This window comes from Zootermopsis nevadensis, unplaced genomic scaffold (genome assembly GCF_977971745.1).
Source record: "Zootermopsis nevadensis isolate Lab colony 2312 unplaced genomic scaffold, Znev_1.0 Znev_ptg000029l, whole genome shotgun sequence".
Taxonomy (NCBI): domain Eukaryota; kingdom Metazoa; phylum Arthropoda; class Insecta; order Blattodea; family Termopsidae; genus Zootermopsis; species Zootermopsis nevadensis.
In genome coordinates, this window is record NW_028259161.1 from 4,594,313 (window position 1) to 4,612,738 (window position 18,426).

General features: G+C 39.2%; 2 protein-coding genes across 5 annotated transcripts in view; one reads left to right on the plus strand and one right to left on the minus strand.

The window, feature by feature from the left end:
• Positions 1 to 497: 497 nt before the first annotated feature.
• LOC110835779 (uncharacterized) overlaps positions 498 to 18,426 on the plus strand; it is a 347,536-nt gene continuing 329,607 nt past the window's right edge. Inside the window, exon 1 of one of the 4 annotated variants that reach the window (XM_022076346.2) lies at positions 498 to 554. The gene's annotated coding sequence lies outside the window, so the exon portion shown is untranslated. Of the gene's footprint in view, positions 555 to 4,416; positions 4,494 to 4,976; positions 5,065 to 18,426 lie in introns of those variants that run through there. The other 3 variants (XM_022076342.2, XM_022076350.2, XM_087358249.1) reach the window with 3 other exon arrangements.
• On the minus strand, positions 2,115 to 12,806 carry LOC110835781 (doublesex- and mab-3-related transcription factor 2). The gene is made up of 4 exons (XM_022076352.2): positions 12,717 to 12,806; positions 11,186 to 11,412; positions 9,581 to 9,717; positions 2,115 to 2,851 (listed from the first exon to the last, which is right to left on the minus strand). Exons 2-4 carry the CDS (start codon positions 11,407 to 11,409, stop codon positions 2,445 to 2,447), a joined length of 768 nt encoding a protein of 255 aa, XP_021932044.1. The 5' UTR covers positions 11,410 to 11,412; positions 12,717 to 12,806; the 3' UTR covers positions 2,115 to 2,444.

Here is an 18,426-nt window from a genome sequence, read left to right on the forward strand (position 1 = left end):
TTTTACGTTTGTGAATAGTGTCTCGTTATCGTTATGGTAATTAAATCACAAGATTGGAAACACTCTGTCCATTGTAAGATTTGAGGTTTTGACGGCGGAGAGTATGAAGATTTCTGTCTTCTGGGTTGTTATTCATCACCCTGATGACGGAGGCAGTACGACCTCTGAAACGTTGGTTAACATCGACCAGACTACACAGCGCAACAACCCAGAAGACAGAAATCTTCACTCTGTCCATTGGCTCGTAAAAAGCAAAAACAGTTCTAGAAGCAGATGGCTGTCTTATGGGTTTCATATTTTATTGTCTTTTTTTTTTTCAGACCCTTTAATCGTATCACCGATTTATTTATTTATTTTGGAGACTTTTACCTTGCTTATCAGTTTTTGTAGCCGTAAGTACCACGTTTCCTCATATTAGGCGCTCACTTCCTTTTCCTCTTATTTCTCCAACAGTGTTTGTACAAATGATGTATATGAAGTGTGGCCTTGAGAATCCTTCGTCGTCTCCTTACGTTAGAAGCCTGCGCCTACATCGTCATCGCCGGCTTTTATTGGTGAGTGATCGCATTTTTATCTTTTCCACAGGCATTCTTTACGTGAAGCGTTTGGCCTTGAACCATGCTTCGTACAAGGAAACAATTTGCTGAATGAAATAAATTCAATTTTCATATTATTCATTAACGAGCAGGTTTTTTGAAATACGGAGCTCGTAGTGACCTCTTTCTTTGGTTTACAGTCAGATGTTACTTGGTTCAAAAAGTTGTTAGTGGGTTTACTCGTCTTGAGTTTCGTTTTGGAAAATCTCCGTAAAGAATGTTTTTGGAAGTCCATTGCAATCCATTAAGGGTACGCGTTTCGTTTATTGAATTTTCTGTAAGTGTGTTTAACTTTCAGGGGTGGAGCATTCGTGTTAACCACGTTAGCTTGGCTAACACTTTGAAAAATAAAAGGTCGTCTGTTTTACCTTTGTAATCAGATAAGATGCATCATCAGCCAACCAGGTGTTGTTAGCCAGCTAGTTGAGGCTTACAAGTGCTGCTCGGCTGGTCTAACGTGACTAGCACGGTTATTAACGTGAATGCTCAGCCCCAGTGCTTAATTGAGAATATTTTCTGGATATTCCGTTTTTAGAGAGGTAGAGAAGAAGAGAACCTAAAGCTTCTTCTCTATTAGAGAATTTACTTCGTAAAATGTAGGTTTACGTTATACGTCTTCGTTCTCTTGCCCGGATCTGCTTCGTTCCAGCATCTAGTAATACAGTAACGAACGTTCGGGTTCTATAAAAGGAGGGGAATTCCATCACTAACTGAGTGACCCTTAGCTTCTCAACAAGGACTCTTCTTCATGGAGGTTGATGGTTCGTTGAAAACATTGAACTCAATCTAGCTTCGATTCCATCCATTCGGAAGCATGGCCTCATTACTAAGGAGGTTGTGTTGGTATTGGCGTGACTCTGTCCGACCTCCGAAGAAACAAAATATATCTGTTCCCTCTGGTTTCGGTTCTTGTGGTACCACGCTGTCTGCTGTTATCCCATGTCATCCTCCTGTCACCTCTCACATCCTTTTTCTTCACCCACCCTCCGTTGCTGGACCCAGCTGGGACGTTTAGACTGTCGTACTGAATGAAATATAACCTTCAACTTCCTATAGTATTCTCCCCACCTCCAATGCCTTGTATGTACGAGAGTCAACAGCTCACGGTAAGGATAGAGTTTGATGTTTCGGAAATGTTACTGGCAGTATCGGTTTTCTTGCACGACGGGGATGCTCCCCCTCCCCCCAAAAAATGAAGGGAACGTACGATACCATATTCTCAAATCCAATTTGCACAAAGTGTACGTAGTGAATTCTATTTCTGTAAAATCCATGTTATTATTCTCCCATCTATGCTCAAGTCGGAGAAGCTGAATGAGATTTCAATTTCTCACAGCGGTAAACGCGTGTGTCGTCGTCTTCTGGGTTGTGACGCCGGTCTCAAATGAATGCAGTTAACACTCCCTCACTCTGTTTCCATAAGATCCATTTTAATATCTTCCCATCTACGCATAGGTATTCTAGCGGTCTCTTCCCTTAAGAATTTCCAACTAAAACCTTGTATTCATTACTTTCCCATTTACATGTTTAATAATAATATTTATTACTTTTATAATCGATACATTTAAATTTATGTACAATTTCATTACACAACTTCGTACCTGTGTATTAATTTCACAGTCTACATAAGAGTTTCAGAGGAAAAATAAACCAAAGAATTGATGCGCTATGAAGACAAGTGAAACTGGAATGCTGGCGTTCAGTCACTGGCTGTTCAGACTTCCACTTCTGCGTTTCGGCAGTATTACATGACATTTGTTCTTTACGAAAAAGACGCCAGTTCATTAAAATTGATGGGGTTACAGTTTCTGTTCCCTCATGCTGTATCCAGGCACGAGGGTTGACGTCTCACTTCACCCCAATAATGGATTCTACAGAGAAAGATATCTTGGGTTTGGTTTTGGGGATCGGCTGATTTTTCGCTTCTGGTAATGATGTTTTTCCAGGATCTTGTAGGTTAGAATTTTGGTCTGCGTGGGTGGTTAGTACAGGGGTAGGCTGGAGGCATGGGGGTGGCCAGAGGGCGGCTTGTGGGGGTGGAACAAGAGGTATCAGTGTGAGAGGCAGTCCGGCCAGGATGCGGTCTCGAAGTAGTGTCGCGTGTTCGTCGGGGTGATGTAGGAGCAACGTAGGTGGCAGAGCTGTCTCCAACTCGCGGTCTGCAAACGCGCGTCTCTTTCTGATCCTGTCGCTCAAGAATGGAGGTAAGAGCGTCCCATTTGGCGTTGGGAAGCGTCCCAGCCTCTGACGGTAACCTGGGAACAAGTCAAATACTGGCATTGTAGAGTCGGGCGATGAGTCTCCCTGATGATGGAAGCAGTAACCACCTTGAAACGTCAGTGAACTTCTGCCAGACTTCACAGTGCAATATCCCGGTTGATACACGCCGCTGTGAGAACGTGAAATCTCGTAACGGCGAAGAAGTCGACACTGTCTTCTTGGTTGTCACACCGAGTGGACGGACACGTAGGTTCAGTCTACTTCTACCTGCATGTCCACACAGCGTTACAACCCAGGAGACCAACATCGACAGTGGGCCTGTTTGTTTCGATTGAACTAATTTCTGGTAAAACCCCCTTCCTACTACTCAGTTCCGGTTACAGACCTGACGAGGGACAGTGCGGGCCGCGTGTTTCAGCGGTCGGCACTGGAATAATAAGTCTATCTGTTGGAATGTCTGGAAGCGTAAATCACTGTTGTGTTTTTGAAGATCTGTAACCATGTGAGCTGCAGATGGAGAAGTCAAGATGACCCATCAGCCTTGGACCGTATTAATGGTTGTCCAGATGTGAGGAAACCCTAACTTTGCTAACGATGTTACCCAGTTCCGGTGCCACGCAGTCTGTCATCCGTTTGTGCACTATTGTTACTTCAACGCAACAGTGGCTCAAGTCCCTTATAGTTACTTTTCAGTCATATAACATGGAAGGAGAGAAACAAGAAGTAAATACAGGATTGTTGAAAACCGCAAATAAAAACTACATTTACTAGCTCCATAGCAGTGAGGACGTCCCTTACAACCTGATAGTTACAAGCAAAAAAATTCCCTGCTTATATGGAATCCGAATTTTCATCGCCGTGTTCACTAAAGCCTCACCTTTTTACCTTCCACCGAAAACTGAAGCCAATTCAGACATTAACATCCTACTCTTCCTCCAACATTCATTTTAGTATTTTTCCCATCTACGACTATGTCTACGAAGTGGTTTCTTTTCATCGAGGCTGCAGTTGTCTTTTTCTCAGGCTTGAATAATGGTCTGTTCGCTGAGGAATAGAAGTTATAAGTTCCGCATTGTCTAATTTTCTTTGTTTTACTGTATCCAGTAACTAACTGCATGGAGCCGAGTCCTTGAGGATAATTTTTAAGTAAACATTCTGTGTGGTTTACGTAAAAACAAAACATTAATTAAACCGTCAAATATACAACACAGCCATCTACACTTCGTACCGTCATAAACAAGTGTTACTAAAACTGCTTCAACATGTTTCGGCTTGACTGGTTATCTTCAGGCAGTACTGAATTTAATGTATGTATGTGACGCGCTTGAAGTACCAAATTATGCCTATATGGCGTTTAAACCTTGAATATGACAAAGTAAATTATATCAGATTATATTACAAAACCTTATTAGAAATAATAAAAAATACGTTAAAAAATTTTAATATTCAGGACAAAGGATCATATTTTAATACTTTAGAAAGATGTGATATCTACATAAAACCAAGAAATTAAGCCTCGTGTTGAACGTCATCTGTTTTGACCTCTGATAGTTTTATTTACTCCACAAGAGAGCGACACATCCGTATACGAAAAAAAATCAGGTTTCTTCCACTCGCTGTCATTCGGTTCCAGTGTTCTGTCGTCGTCACATCGTTAACTCACCTCGAAATCCGCAGGTAAGTTTCTTAATGCATGTTCTCTGCTAGGATCAGTGTACGTATCACTAATTTATACATCTCGGGCAGACATTGTTAGTGTTAAACGTTCCTGTCAATATAACCCATTAAAAACCCAAAAGCAGACTTTCATACCAACTTCCTCTTCTGCTGTTATAATTTATAGTTGAAATCCATGAAAGCGGTGAGTCCTAAGACATCTCTTCTGGGTTGTCGTGCCGTGTAGTCTGGCAGAAGTTTACCGAGGTTTCAGAGGTCCATGCTGTCTCCATCATCGCCCTGATGATGGAGGCAGCAAGGACCTCTGAAACCTCGGTAAACTTCTACAAGACTATACGGCACGACAACCAAAATTATATCAATTTTCAGCCTTTATTTCTTTCATGCAGGAACGGTCCCATTTTATACTTGTATTAGACTTTAATGAAATTCCATCTTCAATTTATTGTTTTATTAGACTGTATTTCCGTGTACTTGTAGGGCCCATTCAATGCGTTGTTTACTCCGTCTTACGTCAACGAGTCAACCAGTGTCGTCCTCTATACGCCGTAGGACTCATTCCCAGTCACAGGTTAACAACAACTTTGATTACCCAATTCGATTCCGGGCTGGTGATATGTTGCTTACCTTCTTTCTACCGTAATTGCTGCATTATACGCATAAAATACTTGAGGTATGGGGCTTGAAAAGATGGAAGTTAAAACCAACATTTGTGTTTGTAATATCTGATGTCATTTTTTAAATGGTACTTTATTTTGAACATCAGTTTCAATATGTTTTTATAATACAATCTGATACAGTTTACTTTATCGCATTCGAGGTTTATGCCCCATATAAGCGAAACTTACTATGTTAAGCACGTCATAGACTACATCATAGCAGCAAGTTCAGTACTGCCTGAAGATGATCAAGCCGAAACATGTTAACAGTTCTTGTTCACATTAGCAATAATTCTTATCAAATTTATTGTTAATGGTTTGATGAAGTGTAGTACGTTGTGTTTTTGACGGATTAATGAATTCTGCCGCGTGGAGAAATTGTCTTAGCCAGTCAAATTTAACGCCTCTTATGGATCCTAAAGGTCCATTGCTGTTTTTTTTACAATAGACCACCTGTGGAACCTGATCCAGCTGATTTCAATTAGATATATTTTAATATTAATCTCCTATTTAAGACTGCCTGTCTTTCCTTCGGGTTTTGGAACTAAAATTTCGTATGCACTTCTAGTCTGTCCCATGCGCGTTGCGTACTTGGTCCGTTATTCTGCACGTATTCTGTTGATAGTGTTGCTTAATTCTTCCTCATATGTGTCAGAAAATTTTATTTTCAGATGAATTTTAAGAACATTACGAAACAAAATTATATGATCATACTACTTCAATTCTAAAGAATTTTGACGACGGTAGTTTACACTTAAAATTATTCGTTGTCAGGACCTTTTCCATCGTCTGTTCTTTAAAATCACGACGTTTCGGAGGCTGTTTCTGTATCCGTCTTCAGGTGAGAGGTACCTACTCTGTTGAGTCCCTTAGATAGAGCTAGTCTCTGTCACTGTACAGTGACGGAGACAGAACCAGCCTCCGAAACGTCGTGATTTTAAAGAACAGACGATGGAAAAAGTCCTGACAACGAATAATACTACTTCATGTTAAATTCTTGCTTTTTATTTTCCTTTCACTTTAAATTCGCAGTTTCAATTTATTAGATGCAATTCTGCAGTGGTTTTACTCTATTTTCGACACCGGAAGAATGTTTTGGTGAAAACAATTTCCGTTTAGTCAAATTGTCTTACTCGGCATGTCGTCCTCAAGGCCATCTCTATGTTCTATGTGTATGAAAGCGTGATAGGATTAATGGTTTGCCGGAAGCGGGGTCTGTATACATCTGTAAGGTTGGTTTCTCTCGAGGAAACCAGTGTATAAAGAGTCCCCAGTTTCTGATGTTACCATTTAACAAGCTGAGTAGCCGCGCAGTGACCGTATGGCATATATTATAGGCATTTTAACAGTTTCCCGAGTTCTAAAAATGTTTTACTGTTTCAAAGAAATGTTTATAACTGAACGAGTTCCACACTTTTGTTTGAAACATTTTCGTTTATATGAATATTTAACGAGTCCAGCGGATTCGTTTCCTACCGGCAAATGTTCTTTATCACACATGTTTAATTTCGTTTCTAAATTTTTCTCATGTCACACAACTTAAATTAACATACGTAGTACCACTTTGTTACAAGAAAATAAATACCATTTAAAAATACACCGTCAAGTTTCCAGAAATGTATGTTTTGTATTATATGAATCTAATAGGTGGAGTCGTGACCTCAGATTAAACATTACACATCCATTCCACTGACTTAATTTAAAACACTTCCTGTTGGCATAGTGAATTTTATGGTTCCAATGGATTAGTAAGTTTAGGCACTGGCCTCTTCTGTCCGGAATACGTTATGTATTTAATATTCATTGCAAATATTTATCCTGCCATATTTACGTCACCATAGGCCACCCATTCTGAAGTTTCCGCATTTAATTTTTCAGGTACTATTGGATTATAGAACAAGAGAAACTGTATTTTTACTAACAATAACTCAGCATGGAAAGGGTTAATATCTCAGAGGGAGATTTTATAAAGAATACAGAAGTAGTTTTTTGGCTTACATTTTAGGAGCAGTGTGTAACACTTTTTCCACAGCTGGCGGTAGTATGTGCAGTCAATGCAGTTATAAACATAAAGTTCTTACCATAAATCCAAAAAAGCGCAAGGCAGTTGCACTGAAATCATATAATTCAAGTATCCGTATACAAAGTTTGGAGGGTTTTAAACACGTATTTCCTTTCGCCAGTTGAAAACTCTCCAGTCATTATTTATAGACACGAAAAGCACATATATGATCCGAAGGGTAAACAGTCTGGAAGGTTTTGTTTCACGTCCTGTAACAAGTCGTAGTCAGGGTTGTTATCTCTCTACGTATAGATGGCCACGGGAAGGAAATGAAAAGTTATGATGATGATGATTGAGATATAAAACAAAAGTGGGTGCCCGTGACCATCAGTGTCGGGTTGATGGATGTGCAGGACATCGCACGCTGGAACACTCGGATTCGTTGAGAGAAAAACTATTTGTCTATCGAACGTTCTCGAAATACATTAACTCCTCGGCGTGAGATTTGAGGTTCTCACGGCTGTGAACATGGCCGTTGTACTGGACTGTGACGCCGTGCAGACTCGTAGATAAGATATCAACGCTTTGGAAAAACATACTATCTCCATCTTTGGCCCTGAAGATGGAGACAGTATGTTTTTTCCGAAGCTTTGATTTCTTACCTACGATTCTGCACGCCGTCATAACCCAGAACAACATGGCCACGTTAACCCCTCGTTTTACAAAGTGATACGTACCTTCAGACTTCTTCGTTCAGCAATAATTTTTTAAAAACTGAATTTCCCATTAATTTAAAATCAGCCATCAATGTCAGATAGGTAAATAACACATATTTATTTATTGTAATGAACAGAAAGGGTTAAAGTAAAATTGTCCCTGGTACTGAACGATGTACCACGCCATGCAGACGTATGGATGAGTGGAGGTATAGTCCCACACGTTCTTAACCTCTGCACTAAAAGAAGGTGAGTGGTTAAAGTCACCCCTTGGGGCTGACAGCTCACCTCGATGTAGTGTCGAGGTTAAGAACGTGTGGGGCTATACCTCCATGCTCTGCTTTTGCCTTAATTCTGTGTTGCTCGGAAGAAACATGAACTTTGCCTCCACACACTTTTATGAAATTTACTGTTGGTTAGGACAAAAATGTACATCATACCGAGTGGGGGATAAATGTGGCCGGAACTGAAAAGTGGCTACTATCTTTAAAATGACTATCATCACCAAATGTACCCGTTTGTCATGCTTTGGATAATATATCTCTGAGGAACATTCTGATATTGATTCACCGAATAATTCGTCAGTCGATTAATAAGCAGATAATTGATTGGATTTCTTCGTATTTTATATAAATTTGTAGTTTGTGTCCCCTTTGAAGTATGTCGTCACATAATCCATTTCCGGTGCTTGGCTAGCTTTCTCGAATGTTTTCTTAACGAATTGGGTTATAGTCGTTCACCGTTTTGAAGTTTACAATTAAGATTCCAGCTTAATAAAACTCGATATATTTAAAGTTTAAAAACAGAGATGATGCTAAGGAATGAACGCATGTTTCGGCCGTAATCATCAGCCGGCCTAAACTTTCTGTTGCTGCAAATACATAAACACATATTCTCTTTCCGGTTTGTGCAGTGAGTAGGAGTAAGCTTAAAAGAGTTGACCCACAGGGCAATAAAAATGTAGAAATGTTTGCATTAAATTAAAGAAATAAGACGAATTGGAAACGTCTTAAAATCTTCACCACCTTTAAAGTTACCACTTGGTTAAGATCTCTTGAAATTTTAATCGTAGTCTGTTTATTCACGTTTTGCCATAGTGGCTCTTATTCTGTAATAAAACGTCTGTAGGGTAGAGTCGTAAAGACTGAGAAAGAGGAGACTAAGCAGTTTTCCATCCACAGAAAGTTTATTTTCTTCACCGACGGAGAAAACAGTGCCACTAGTGAAGAGTAATAGAAATCACCGCTTCCTCTCTCTGGTTTCAACGGCTGTTAGCAGCTGTCCGGTGTAACAGAGCAAAGCATAAGAAGAGTCGAGTTTTAGTAGTCGAAGTCGTTCCAAGTCATTCACAAAAGTATTCCAGCGAAAACTGTCTTCTTCTCTTTTCGTCCCTCCCGACACTCAAGACAAACATTGTGCACTTTAAACGGGCTAAGAGGGCTAAGGCACGGGGCACAGAACATAAAAATGAACACCAGTTGGTCGAGTCCGGGACGGGCCTCAGGCCACCCATACTTTTAGTTTAATTCTGTATATAAACGTCTTCCTAGACAACGAAACCATATGCAAAAATAACTTCATATCTTACGGTTACTTCCGATTTAAACAAGAAGTTCTTGGAATGAAAAATGTCTTGTTCTTTAGGCCTCTGTAATTTATAATTACAAACGTTAATGCTCGATTTATATGTATAGTTTGTTATCTGCCTACCTTGCAGGATATCCCGCGCCAACGAGCTCTGTTGTAGGCTTCTCAGATGCTTCTGATACAGCCTCTTCTGTGCTAACAATGCCTCTGCCGATTGAACACGTGACCTCAAGTCATGGCCTTCCTCACTCGTTTGTTGTCTGAAATTACGCAAGATACAATTAGTCATGACGTCTCTTTTGTCTTGAATTATCAGATGACTGTTCCGATGAACATGTACGCGAATCGTAACAATTCTGGCAAGTTATCTGTTACTGCCTCTACAGTTTCAATTCGTAATCGTCGGCTTTAGATACTGTATCAAAGGTCTAAGTGGCGGGGGAACGATTAAGGACCTCCAATATAAAATTTGATGAAAACCAGTCCAGCCGTTCTCGAGTTATGGCTGAATAAACATTGTTTTTTAAAAAAAATATTTTGGGAGCTGTAAGCCGTACGAAAAAGAGGATTAGATTTAACATTGCGCTCGACATGCGGCGAAGAAACTCACGCAGGTCCACCTGTAAACTCTGCTTTATTACATCCAGTTTTTACCAAACTTGGAATATATAAGCCTAATCAGATTCTAGTAAAACTTCCTAGTATCGAATTTCATAAAACTATGTACGACTAACTATGGCAGGAAGTCTTATACAATACATGTGATTATGTTAGGTGAAGATGATTCGTCAATGGATTGTTCAACGGCAATGTATCAACTACACAGATAATTTGTTGTATAGAAAATTACTTTTACTCGTCTACATGTCTCTCTTATTCTAGACCACTAATTTAAGGTCAGGTTCTTTTAAAACTATTTCATTTTAGATTGTTTTATTTTAATGGAAAACATAAATAACCGGCTCTGACTAAATAAACGCGAGCAATTCTAATTTAATTGTTTAATGTGCTGTTTTAATTAAATATTATTGTGTGAATAGCTGACAAAATGATCTAGGTAACAAATCTTGTTACATTGTGGACATACCCAAAATGTTACATAAGAAAAATGAGAGCCGGGTTTCGAACTTTGGCAGTTTCTCAACACCAAAACAGAGCTTGGCCTTTTCAGTTGCCATCAGAGAGTTGGACATGACACACGTTGTAACTGTCTTGAGCAGCCGATCCTGTCATTGCCGCCTTCCAAATGCAAGACCTATTTCAAAAGCCGCGCATTGCCAAAATAAATATATACCGGGTGTCCCAGAAGAGAATTTAATTATTAAGAAACAGTTCTCGAGCAACTTTGATAGTGAATTTACTTAAATATTATTTAATGAGCTGGACGGCAAAGAAAGGCCCATGGTTTTAGAAACTTTGAATAGTTCACAAGTTGTGAGGTAGAAGAAAATCAACATGTCCTCATAAGTCACAATCAAATAATGTTGGCGATTCGTAACCCACAGTTAGATGAATTAACAAATTTGACATGTTGGATGACGACAAGGAAAGGTGTGTTGGCGACGCAGAATATGAAGCCACGGACCTTAGGGTTCGTGACACTGCAAATGATGAAAGATGAGATTATAAAAACTGTGGTAATGATAAAGGCAGTGTGGAAGGATACGACTGTGTTAGATGGAAAACGTGCAGGTTAATGAAGAATACGTATAAGGAAGGCGATGATACCTTCGCAGCGCCACCTGTGCCGCCATGACTCGCTGCCGCTCGACCACCAGCTGGCAGTTGGGGCACTGACACTCTCGCCAACGGCACAGTCGCTTGTGGCCCTTGAGGCACGAAATCACCCCGTGGTTGCGGCACCGCGCGCACTTGGGCGTTCGAAGAAGCCTCCGCCCGGCGCCAGTCCCTCCGCGCCCACCTCGCACCAGCCGCTCCGCTGGCGTGTTCATCCCCTACAGGAGAAAAGCACAAAGTGACTTCTCTTAACGTTCGCAGCAAGTTATAAAGTAGTTCCAATGTTTACTTAAGCACAACGCCGTGAATACGCAATTGTCGAAATGGAAGTAGTGGCCAGCTTTGTGCTCCGACCACTCTATTCCCGTCGGAAGGGATCCCCGTCTGGCTGTGATGGCGAAAAATGAATCCCTGCTAGTACCGGAAATCGAATCTCGGTCGAGAAATCTGTAGCCAGTCGCTGTATCGACAGGCACCGCATCTACGTTTGAATACCTCAGCGGTTTTGATATCAATTTATTACATATACAAAGTTGTGATGATTGTTGTTCTTAGTTCATTTAAAGTTGCTTTCTCAGCTGTATGGGTTACATTGCGTTTCGTGGTGGAATAGTTGTGTATGACGAAATGTAAAGGTGTGTGTAAACACATAGAAAAAGTAGTCCTGGCCTATCATAGCTTTTGTCTGGAAGCTGAACTGAGGATTACCACAGAAATCTTCGGACAGGGTATCGTGTATTCATCCCAAAATTCGAAGCCGGTACCTCCCTAACGCTTTCTTTTGGACAAAAAATTTTCAAGTAAAATTTAAAGTGTGATTTATATCTCCTATCCAACGAAGTTAGGTTCGAGATCCACACAAAGTACATAGTTCTTGAACAGTTGATATAAAGTTAATTCTAAGGTTCAACGATGTCGTAAGAAAATCTGAAACCTCTTTTATACGAACATTTATTTTAATTTTTTGTGTTGCATGCATTGCATATATAATTGCACCGGCTAATTATTAATAGGATTGTAGATATTAATGAACGTTGCTGATCAAGAAGTCTATTTAGAATAAAATAATTTTAGATAAAATGGTAAATGAATAAATAAATAAATAAATAAAATACACGTTCAATCTGAGTTTCTGACGAGTACCGGCTGGATGCAGAAGAGTCCTGCAAAATAGTTCTTGAACATCACTGTCTATTTTTCAAAAATCCAAAAAAAAAAAAATTCTTTTTGTCAGATATAATTTAAGTCTTAATATTTCTGTCACCGAACGTCGCGGCCCGGTGGTGAGCAACCAAACATCGTATTCAGGTCTATGGTGCAAATCTCTGCCCGGGTACCTAAATCCTGATTGGGGTTTCTCTCGATTTAGGCTGCGACCGGTTGTTTCCATATCGTTTACATTTCATTAATCATCCTACCCCAGCCTTGTCGAATTAACCACAAATATGAATATCTTTATCCTGATTCGAAATCTTTTATTTTCTGTTTGCTCGTCATCCTACGACAAGTTTTATAACGGTACCTTCTGTGTCCCAAAGAAGAGCTGTCGACAGTTCACGAGATGCCTCAGTTCCGCCGACGACGGGAAGCTGATCACTGCTAACTGGCGGGCGAACTGAGCACTTAACTGAGTTTTGTCTTAAGGATCCTCGTTCTCGAGCTGTTATTGGCTCGAGAGTGTTATGTGGGCGTTGCCACTCTAGCGACGAGCACGTGGATAGATTGTCATGTGGCTCCCGAGTTACAGAATTCAATCTCCACTTTATATTATCTCGTTGTGCTTTTACAGAGAAAAAGAATTGGTTCCCTTTTTTTTAGTATTACAAACTAACTCACTCCACGGAACAGAATCCTTCTTGAGGAGCTGATAATCGCTGAAATGGTTAAATATTCAACCATTTATGGTCGAAAGTTCATTATTAAATTCACAACAGTTCTGTCTGGATTTTATCCTAAGCCAGTTTAATCCATTTATCTTTACTCTCACACTATTTCTAGATACACTTTAATATTATCCTCCTATCCACACGTCGGTCTCTCAATCGGTTTATTACCTTCAGATTTCCAGGCCAAATTTTGTATCTATTTCTCATCTCCTACATGGATGCTGCATGCCCAGCTCATCTCGTCGCCCTCGATTTGGCAACTAATATTAAGTGAAAAATATAAGTTATTAACCTCATTATCTTGCGATTTTCTCCACATTGCTGTTATTTCTCCGGTGTACATGTTGTGTTCTCAGACACCCTGATTTATTAGGTAACTTTATTTTCCTTCTGGTGACGATACATGGCGAAATTCCCTGCTGATGAATAACAGAGACTTGGTATTTCTAGGGGTCATTAAATTAATAAAATTGATCGGGCATGTAGCACGAGTGATAGAAGAATAAAGTTCCGCTCTTTGAAGCCTCGTGAGGTCTAGGCGAATTGTTTCTTTATTGATATGTGTAAAAATTGTTTGTACCTACATTTGCCTTTGAATCATGCACCAGGTTATAAAATTAAATTTAGCATTGTTTCCTACGTAAACATTATTGAGCAAATTTGTTTTTTTCTTTTTGCGTGCTGTCGATCAGTTATAACTCAAACTTTACATGAAACTGTAGTTTAACTTGATCAGATTTATGAAAAATTAGTAACTGGCATAAAACATTAATATCTATAAGTTCACTTTGAACGTGATTTCGATATGTCTACTGTTTAGCTAGACTTCGGCTAATAGACACCGTCCCGAACAAATATGCACTGGCACACGATGGGTGAATCTTTTTTGTTACGGAAATAAGGGCAATTCAAACTTCAGCTACTACGCACTGGTGTGTCTGCTGTGCGTTAGACAGGACAAGTTATTAATGGCCCAAATTGTCATTCGTCTTTGTCTCGTCCGTCATATGAGTAACACTGTCAGGTTATATACAAGAAATGAAATGCGTTTTTCTCTTTCAACGAAGGACATTCAGCGTACTACACAAACCTATTTGAAGGGTAATATTAGATCTTGTGGGTCTGAGCCACGACAAGAAGAAAGACCTTGCTGATAGCTTTTCCCTTTTGCCTGAAATGTTTTCCAGATGTGTTCAGTATCTGACAGTATGACTAAAAGGCATAAGGGCTTTTCAATAAATGACTGAACAAACCCTCAGAAGTAACCACAGGTTTTTATGAGAATTTTGTTACTTGACTATGTGACGCTGGAGTAAGATCCCAACGTTTTATATGCGTTTTCGTTGCCAACTTATTTATTGAACGACTCTTGTATTTAGGCCTGCATTTAAAATGGCCGCTGGACCAAAATAGTGTGGTTTATAAAAATTACACCTCATCGAAATCCTTTTTATATATATATATATATATATATATATATATATATATATAACAGCTTTATTGCTAATAGTTTAAAAGACGTACGGACGACCCGGTTAAAGGAGATCATTAGTGCCGATGTGTGTGCACACATGGCTTATAAAATAAATTACAGGAGTAGAATAACTCTCAAAATACACTAGACCAGTCTGAGAGATTCTTGAAAAGATGACGAACCTAAAGAAGTTATTAATTTTCTCCTAGAGGGCGAGTCCAGAAGCTAACTTTAACAAACTTCTCGGAAAGGAAAAAATACGAGAACCCGTAAACGTCCTAATTGTTACACGTAGTTTCCAAGTGCTGTTACTGTATATAAATCATCATGTTAGGTCCCATCTATAAGTCTAAGTTAAAATTTAAGCCGGAATAACTTTTTTAGGATTTAGTGTTGACTTATAATAATTTTATGGTTTATGAGATTTTATCAAACTGTCTGACTAGATGGTTATGAAGTAGGATTCGCCAATTATTCCTACGTGCTGTTTACATAAAATCATATAATCCATAAAAAGTTCACTGTAATATAAACCATTGACGTCGTAGATTCAATTCTGTTATTGAACCTCAGTTTTCCACACAAATGCCAATAAAAGTAACGACCAGGATCCGAAATATTTGTCGGCTAAAACACGTGATTTTGTCCGTTTTATCCCAAAGTGTCAATTTCTTCATTTTTATACTTCTACTGTATCAAAACCTACATTGGCTACCTTCAGGCTAAGACTACTTTATATCATTTCCAGGAATATGCCTGTACAATTTCAACTTAAAAATAAGACAGCTCCTTGCAAGAACCAAAGGCACAAAATAAAGATCAGAAAAATATAGGATGTCCAGTTTTAATTATTGTCGGAGTCCATGGAAATCTAATCCAGGCCCATGGGCAGACAAGCGAGATGACCAGATATCTGTAACCAATCTTGCACAGTGTTACCAAGCCAATATCAAGTTGTGATTGGAACAGCGACGAAAGTGGAAAAAGATGAAAGGTGAGCCTAGGTCAGCACCTGGAGGAAACCTCGTTGCGCTCTGATGACAAAGGACATGCGGGCGGACTAGTCGAAAATGTTACTGTGTGTATGAACACGTATAAACAGTGAATCAGTGGAGAAGCATCTTTATAAATATGTTCCAGCAACTTGGACTCTTGGTGCTAATTCGAATAAAGTTGGTTAGGACGTCGCGGCGAAGAGAAACATTTTTATCCCCGCCGGGAATCGAGCTAGTCTTCCAGACTGTAACCTACTCACAAAGAATATATTATTTTATTTGTATTTTCTTGATATCTCGTGAACGTTTAGAGATAATTACCGTGAATCTAAGTCGGTCATAAATGTGCGTATACGAAATGCTCTTGTTTGTATGTGGCATGTAATTTCAAACTTTTTTTTTCTCTTTTCTGAGTGCTCGAAAACTTCAATATAAATGAAACGGTTGCAGTTATCATTTACTGTTTCCCAGGCACCTTCCCCGTCTTAAACCGTTTCAGCAGGGATGGTGGAGTCAAAGTAATAAAAGACAAAAATATATCTGCTATTCAGAGGAACTTCTTATAAAAGTGGGGTAATTTACGACTTATTTAATAAGAAAATCTAAATGATAAGTAAAATTACAAGCTAACAGATCTGCTGTAAAATATGTGCTTTGGAAATGTAGAAATTAACGATAATTAATTTCACTCTTTTGCATATTTTTATATTTCCCCGACAGATTCATACTTTATATGTACTATCCGATTTAGTTTTTAAAAGCGAAGTGAGTGTTGTTCAACAAATTGAAAACGAGTGGCAGTTGGTCCTTCTCGCGGGATGCATAACCACTCAGCCGAGAAATAAAAAGTAGTTTGTGTCTCTGTAAACAACGAGATCGTGTTCTGGGGCGGTGGTTTCTTCTAGTAGCCGAGCGGGACAACACGAAGTTCCACTGCAGAATTACAGCGCATTGTAACACCCGACGAGTAAGGTTTTGTGTTCTGAAGGGAGAACAGGTTCTCATGGTGGTCTTATGTTTCCTTACCCTATTAGTAACACTCGCGAGCCTCCGGGTTATACAAACGAACCTCATGACACTTTAGTAAATACGATTGCAGACAGGTTCACACACTAACCAGTAACTGTCTTGGCGAATCTGTTGCCAAAGTTACTAATGAAACTGTTTTCTTGTCGATAATGAAGTTCTCGATTATGACGTCGTGTGGTCTTTTACCAACGCTTCAGATGGAACGTATATCGTTCGTCTTCGGGGTGAATATGGTACGTTGGTAACCACCTACAAGACCACATGACGTCACAACACAGAAGCTCACGATTGAGAAGAAAACAAAGAGATCTATTATTAACTTTACCACAGCTGTGAAGAATCTGCTTCAAACGACAGAGATGTTCTAGGGCACAGAAGTATTGATTTCTGTAGATGTGATGAAGTGTTGATTTACCTACTATCTTTTTAATTTTATGTTAATACGGTAAGGTAAGGTCAGTTTCGAAAAGAAACAAGGCATATAAAGAAGTCTTCAGCTTTTCTGCACACACATTTTGATCCAGTAAATTAATTCGGTTCTTCTGAATGTTAAATTTGTACATTTATAAAACGATACAAAATTTTAAATATTCCAGTGCCATTTAAATGGGTAAATGAGTGTTTTGTATACGCGAGACAGTGAACTTGTAGGAGGATTTTGAATTAGTGGGTTAATCACTGCAACCTTTTAAACGACTGATGTGAGAATGATCTTTTTAGGAGACGCCAGTTCTCAAGTAATTGTTTACCGTGACCACGATAATGCAGGTTCTGCAGTGTAAGATTCTTGGCTGTACTGGCAAAGGGGTTCGTTTGAAGTGAACTGAGTCTGGAGTCCGTGACGAATCAAATATGCCGCCTGAACTGAGATGACTATCACTCGCGCTTCGTTTTGAAGGCTAGAAAAATAGATGCCGAGAAAACGTTATGTTATAATTACAAAATACGCGGCTGAAATTTGATACACGTGAAAATCTTCTTGGCACTCGTAAGGCCATTGACAGGTGCAATGTCTCTGTGTGGATTGATGCAACATGGAGGATCTGCGAATTGACGGAAAGGAGCCAGTATTCTTCTCAATAAAATGACTGGCATTACTGACACTAAGATAGGAAAGAAGCTTTGGCAAACATTTAGAAACACAGCTTTTATTACACATTGTTTATTCATAACACAGGCCTATACATATTGAACATATGAGCCGAGTCAGTCGGCTGACTTGTTTGAGGACTACCCTACTGGGTTTCGATTCCCGACAAGAACCTTTTCGTTACCGCGGATGTCACTGGCTATTTATATCTTTGTCGCAGAAAAAATTAATGTCCTAGATAGTAAACTAATCTTAAGAAACTTTAACAAACTAATCTTTAACTTAAAGAGAGGCCTATAGACGGTATTCACTCTAAATCGCATAGTATTTTTCCATACAACCAAGTTTATCTTAAACACTCGTTTGTTAGCTTTCAAGAAGTTTTGATTTCAAATAATTTGTATAAAACTTCAGTTAATATCAGTTAATTGGTTTGTTAAATTTCACGTGCAAAACATCTGTTTCATTATTTTATATTATTTTGTGGCACTGTTGTCATTTTCTCATGTTTCAAGGTTTCTGTTCACGAAGTAGGGTCAAACCTTGTCCGTGAAGATTATTATTATCATCATAATTTTTGAACACGAGGACTAAAGATATTTTCATTCTCTACTTGAAAGAACTGATTGTGTAACGAAAATTAGTTTCGATTTAATGTTCGGGAACATTCTTCGGTAGTTCTTCCAGAGCGAGTTCCCCGAAACACAATGCCTTCTATACATCTGCCAAAACAAACAGGCTTGTTTCTTGTAGAGTGA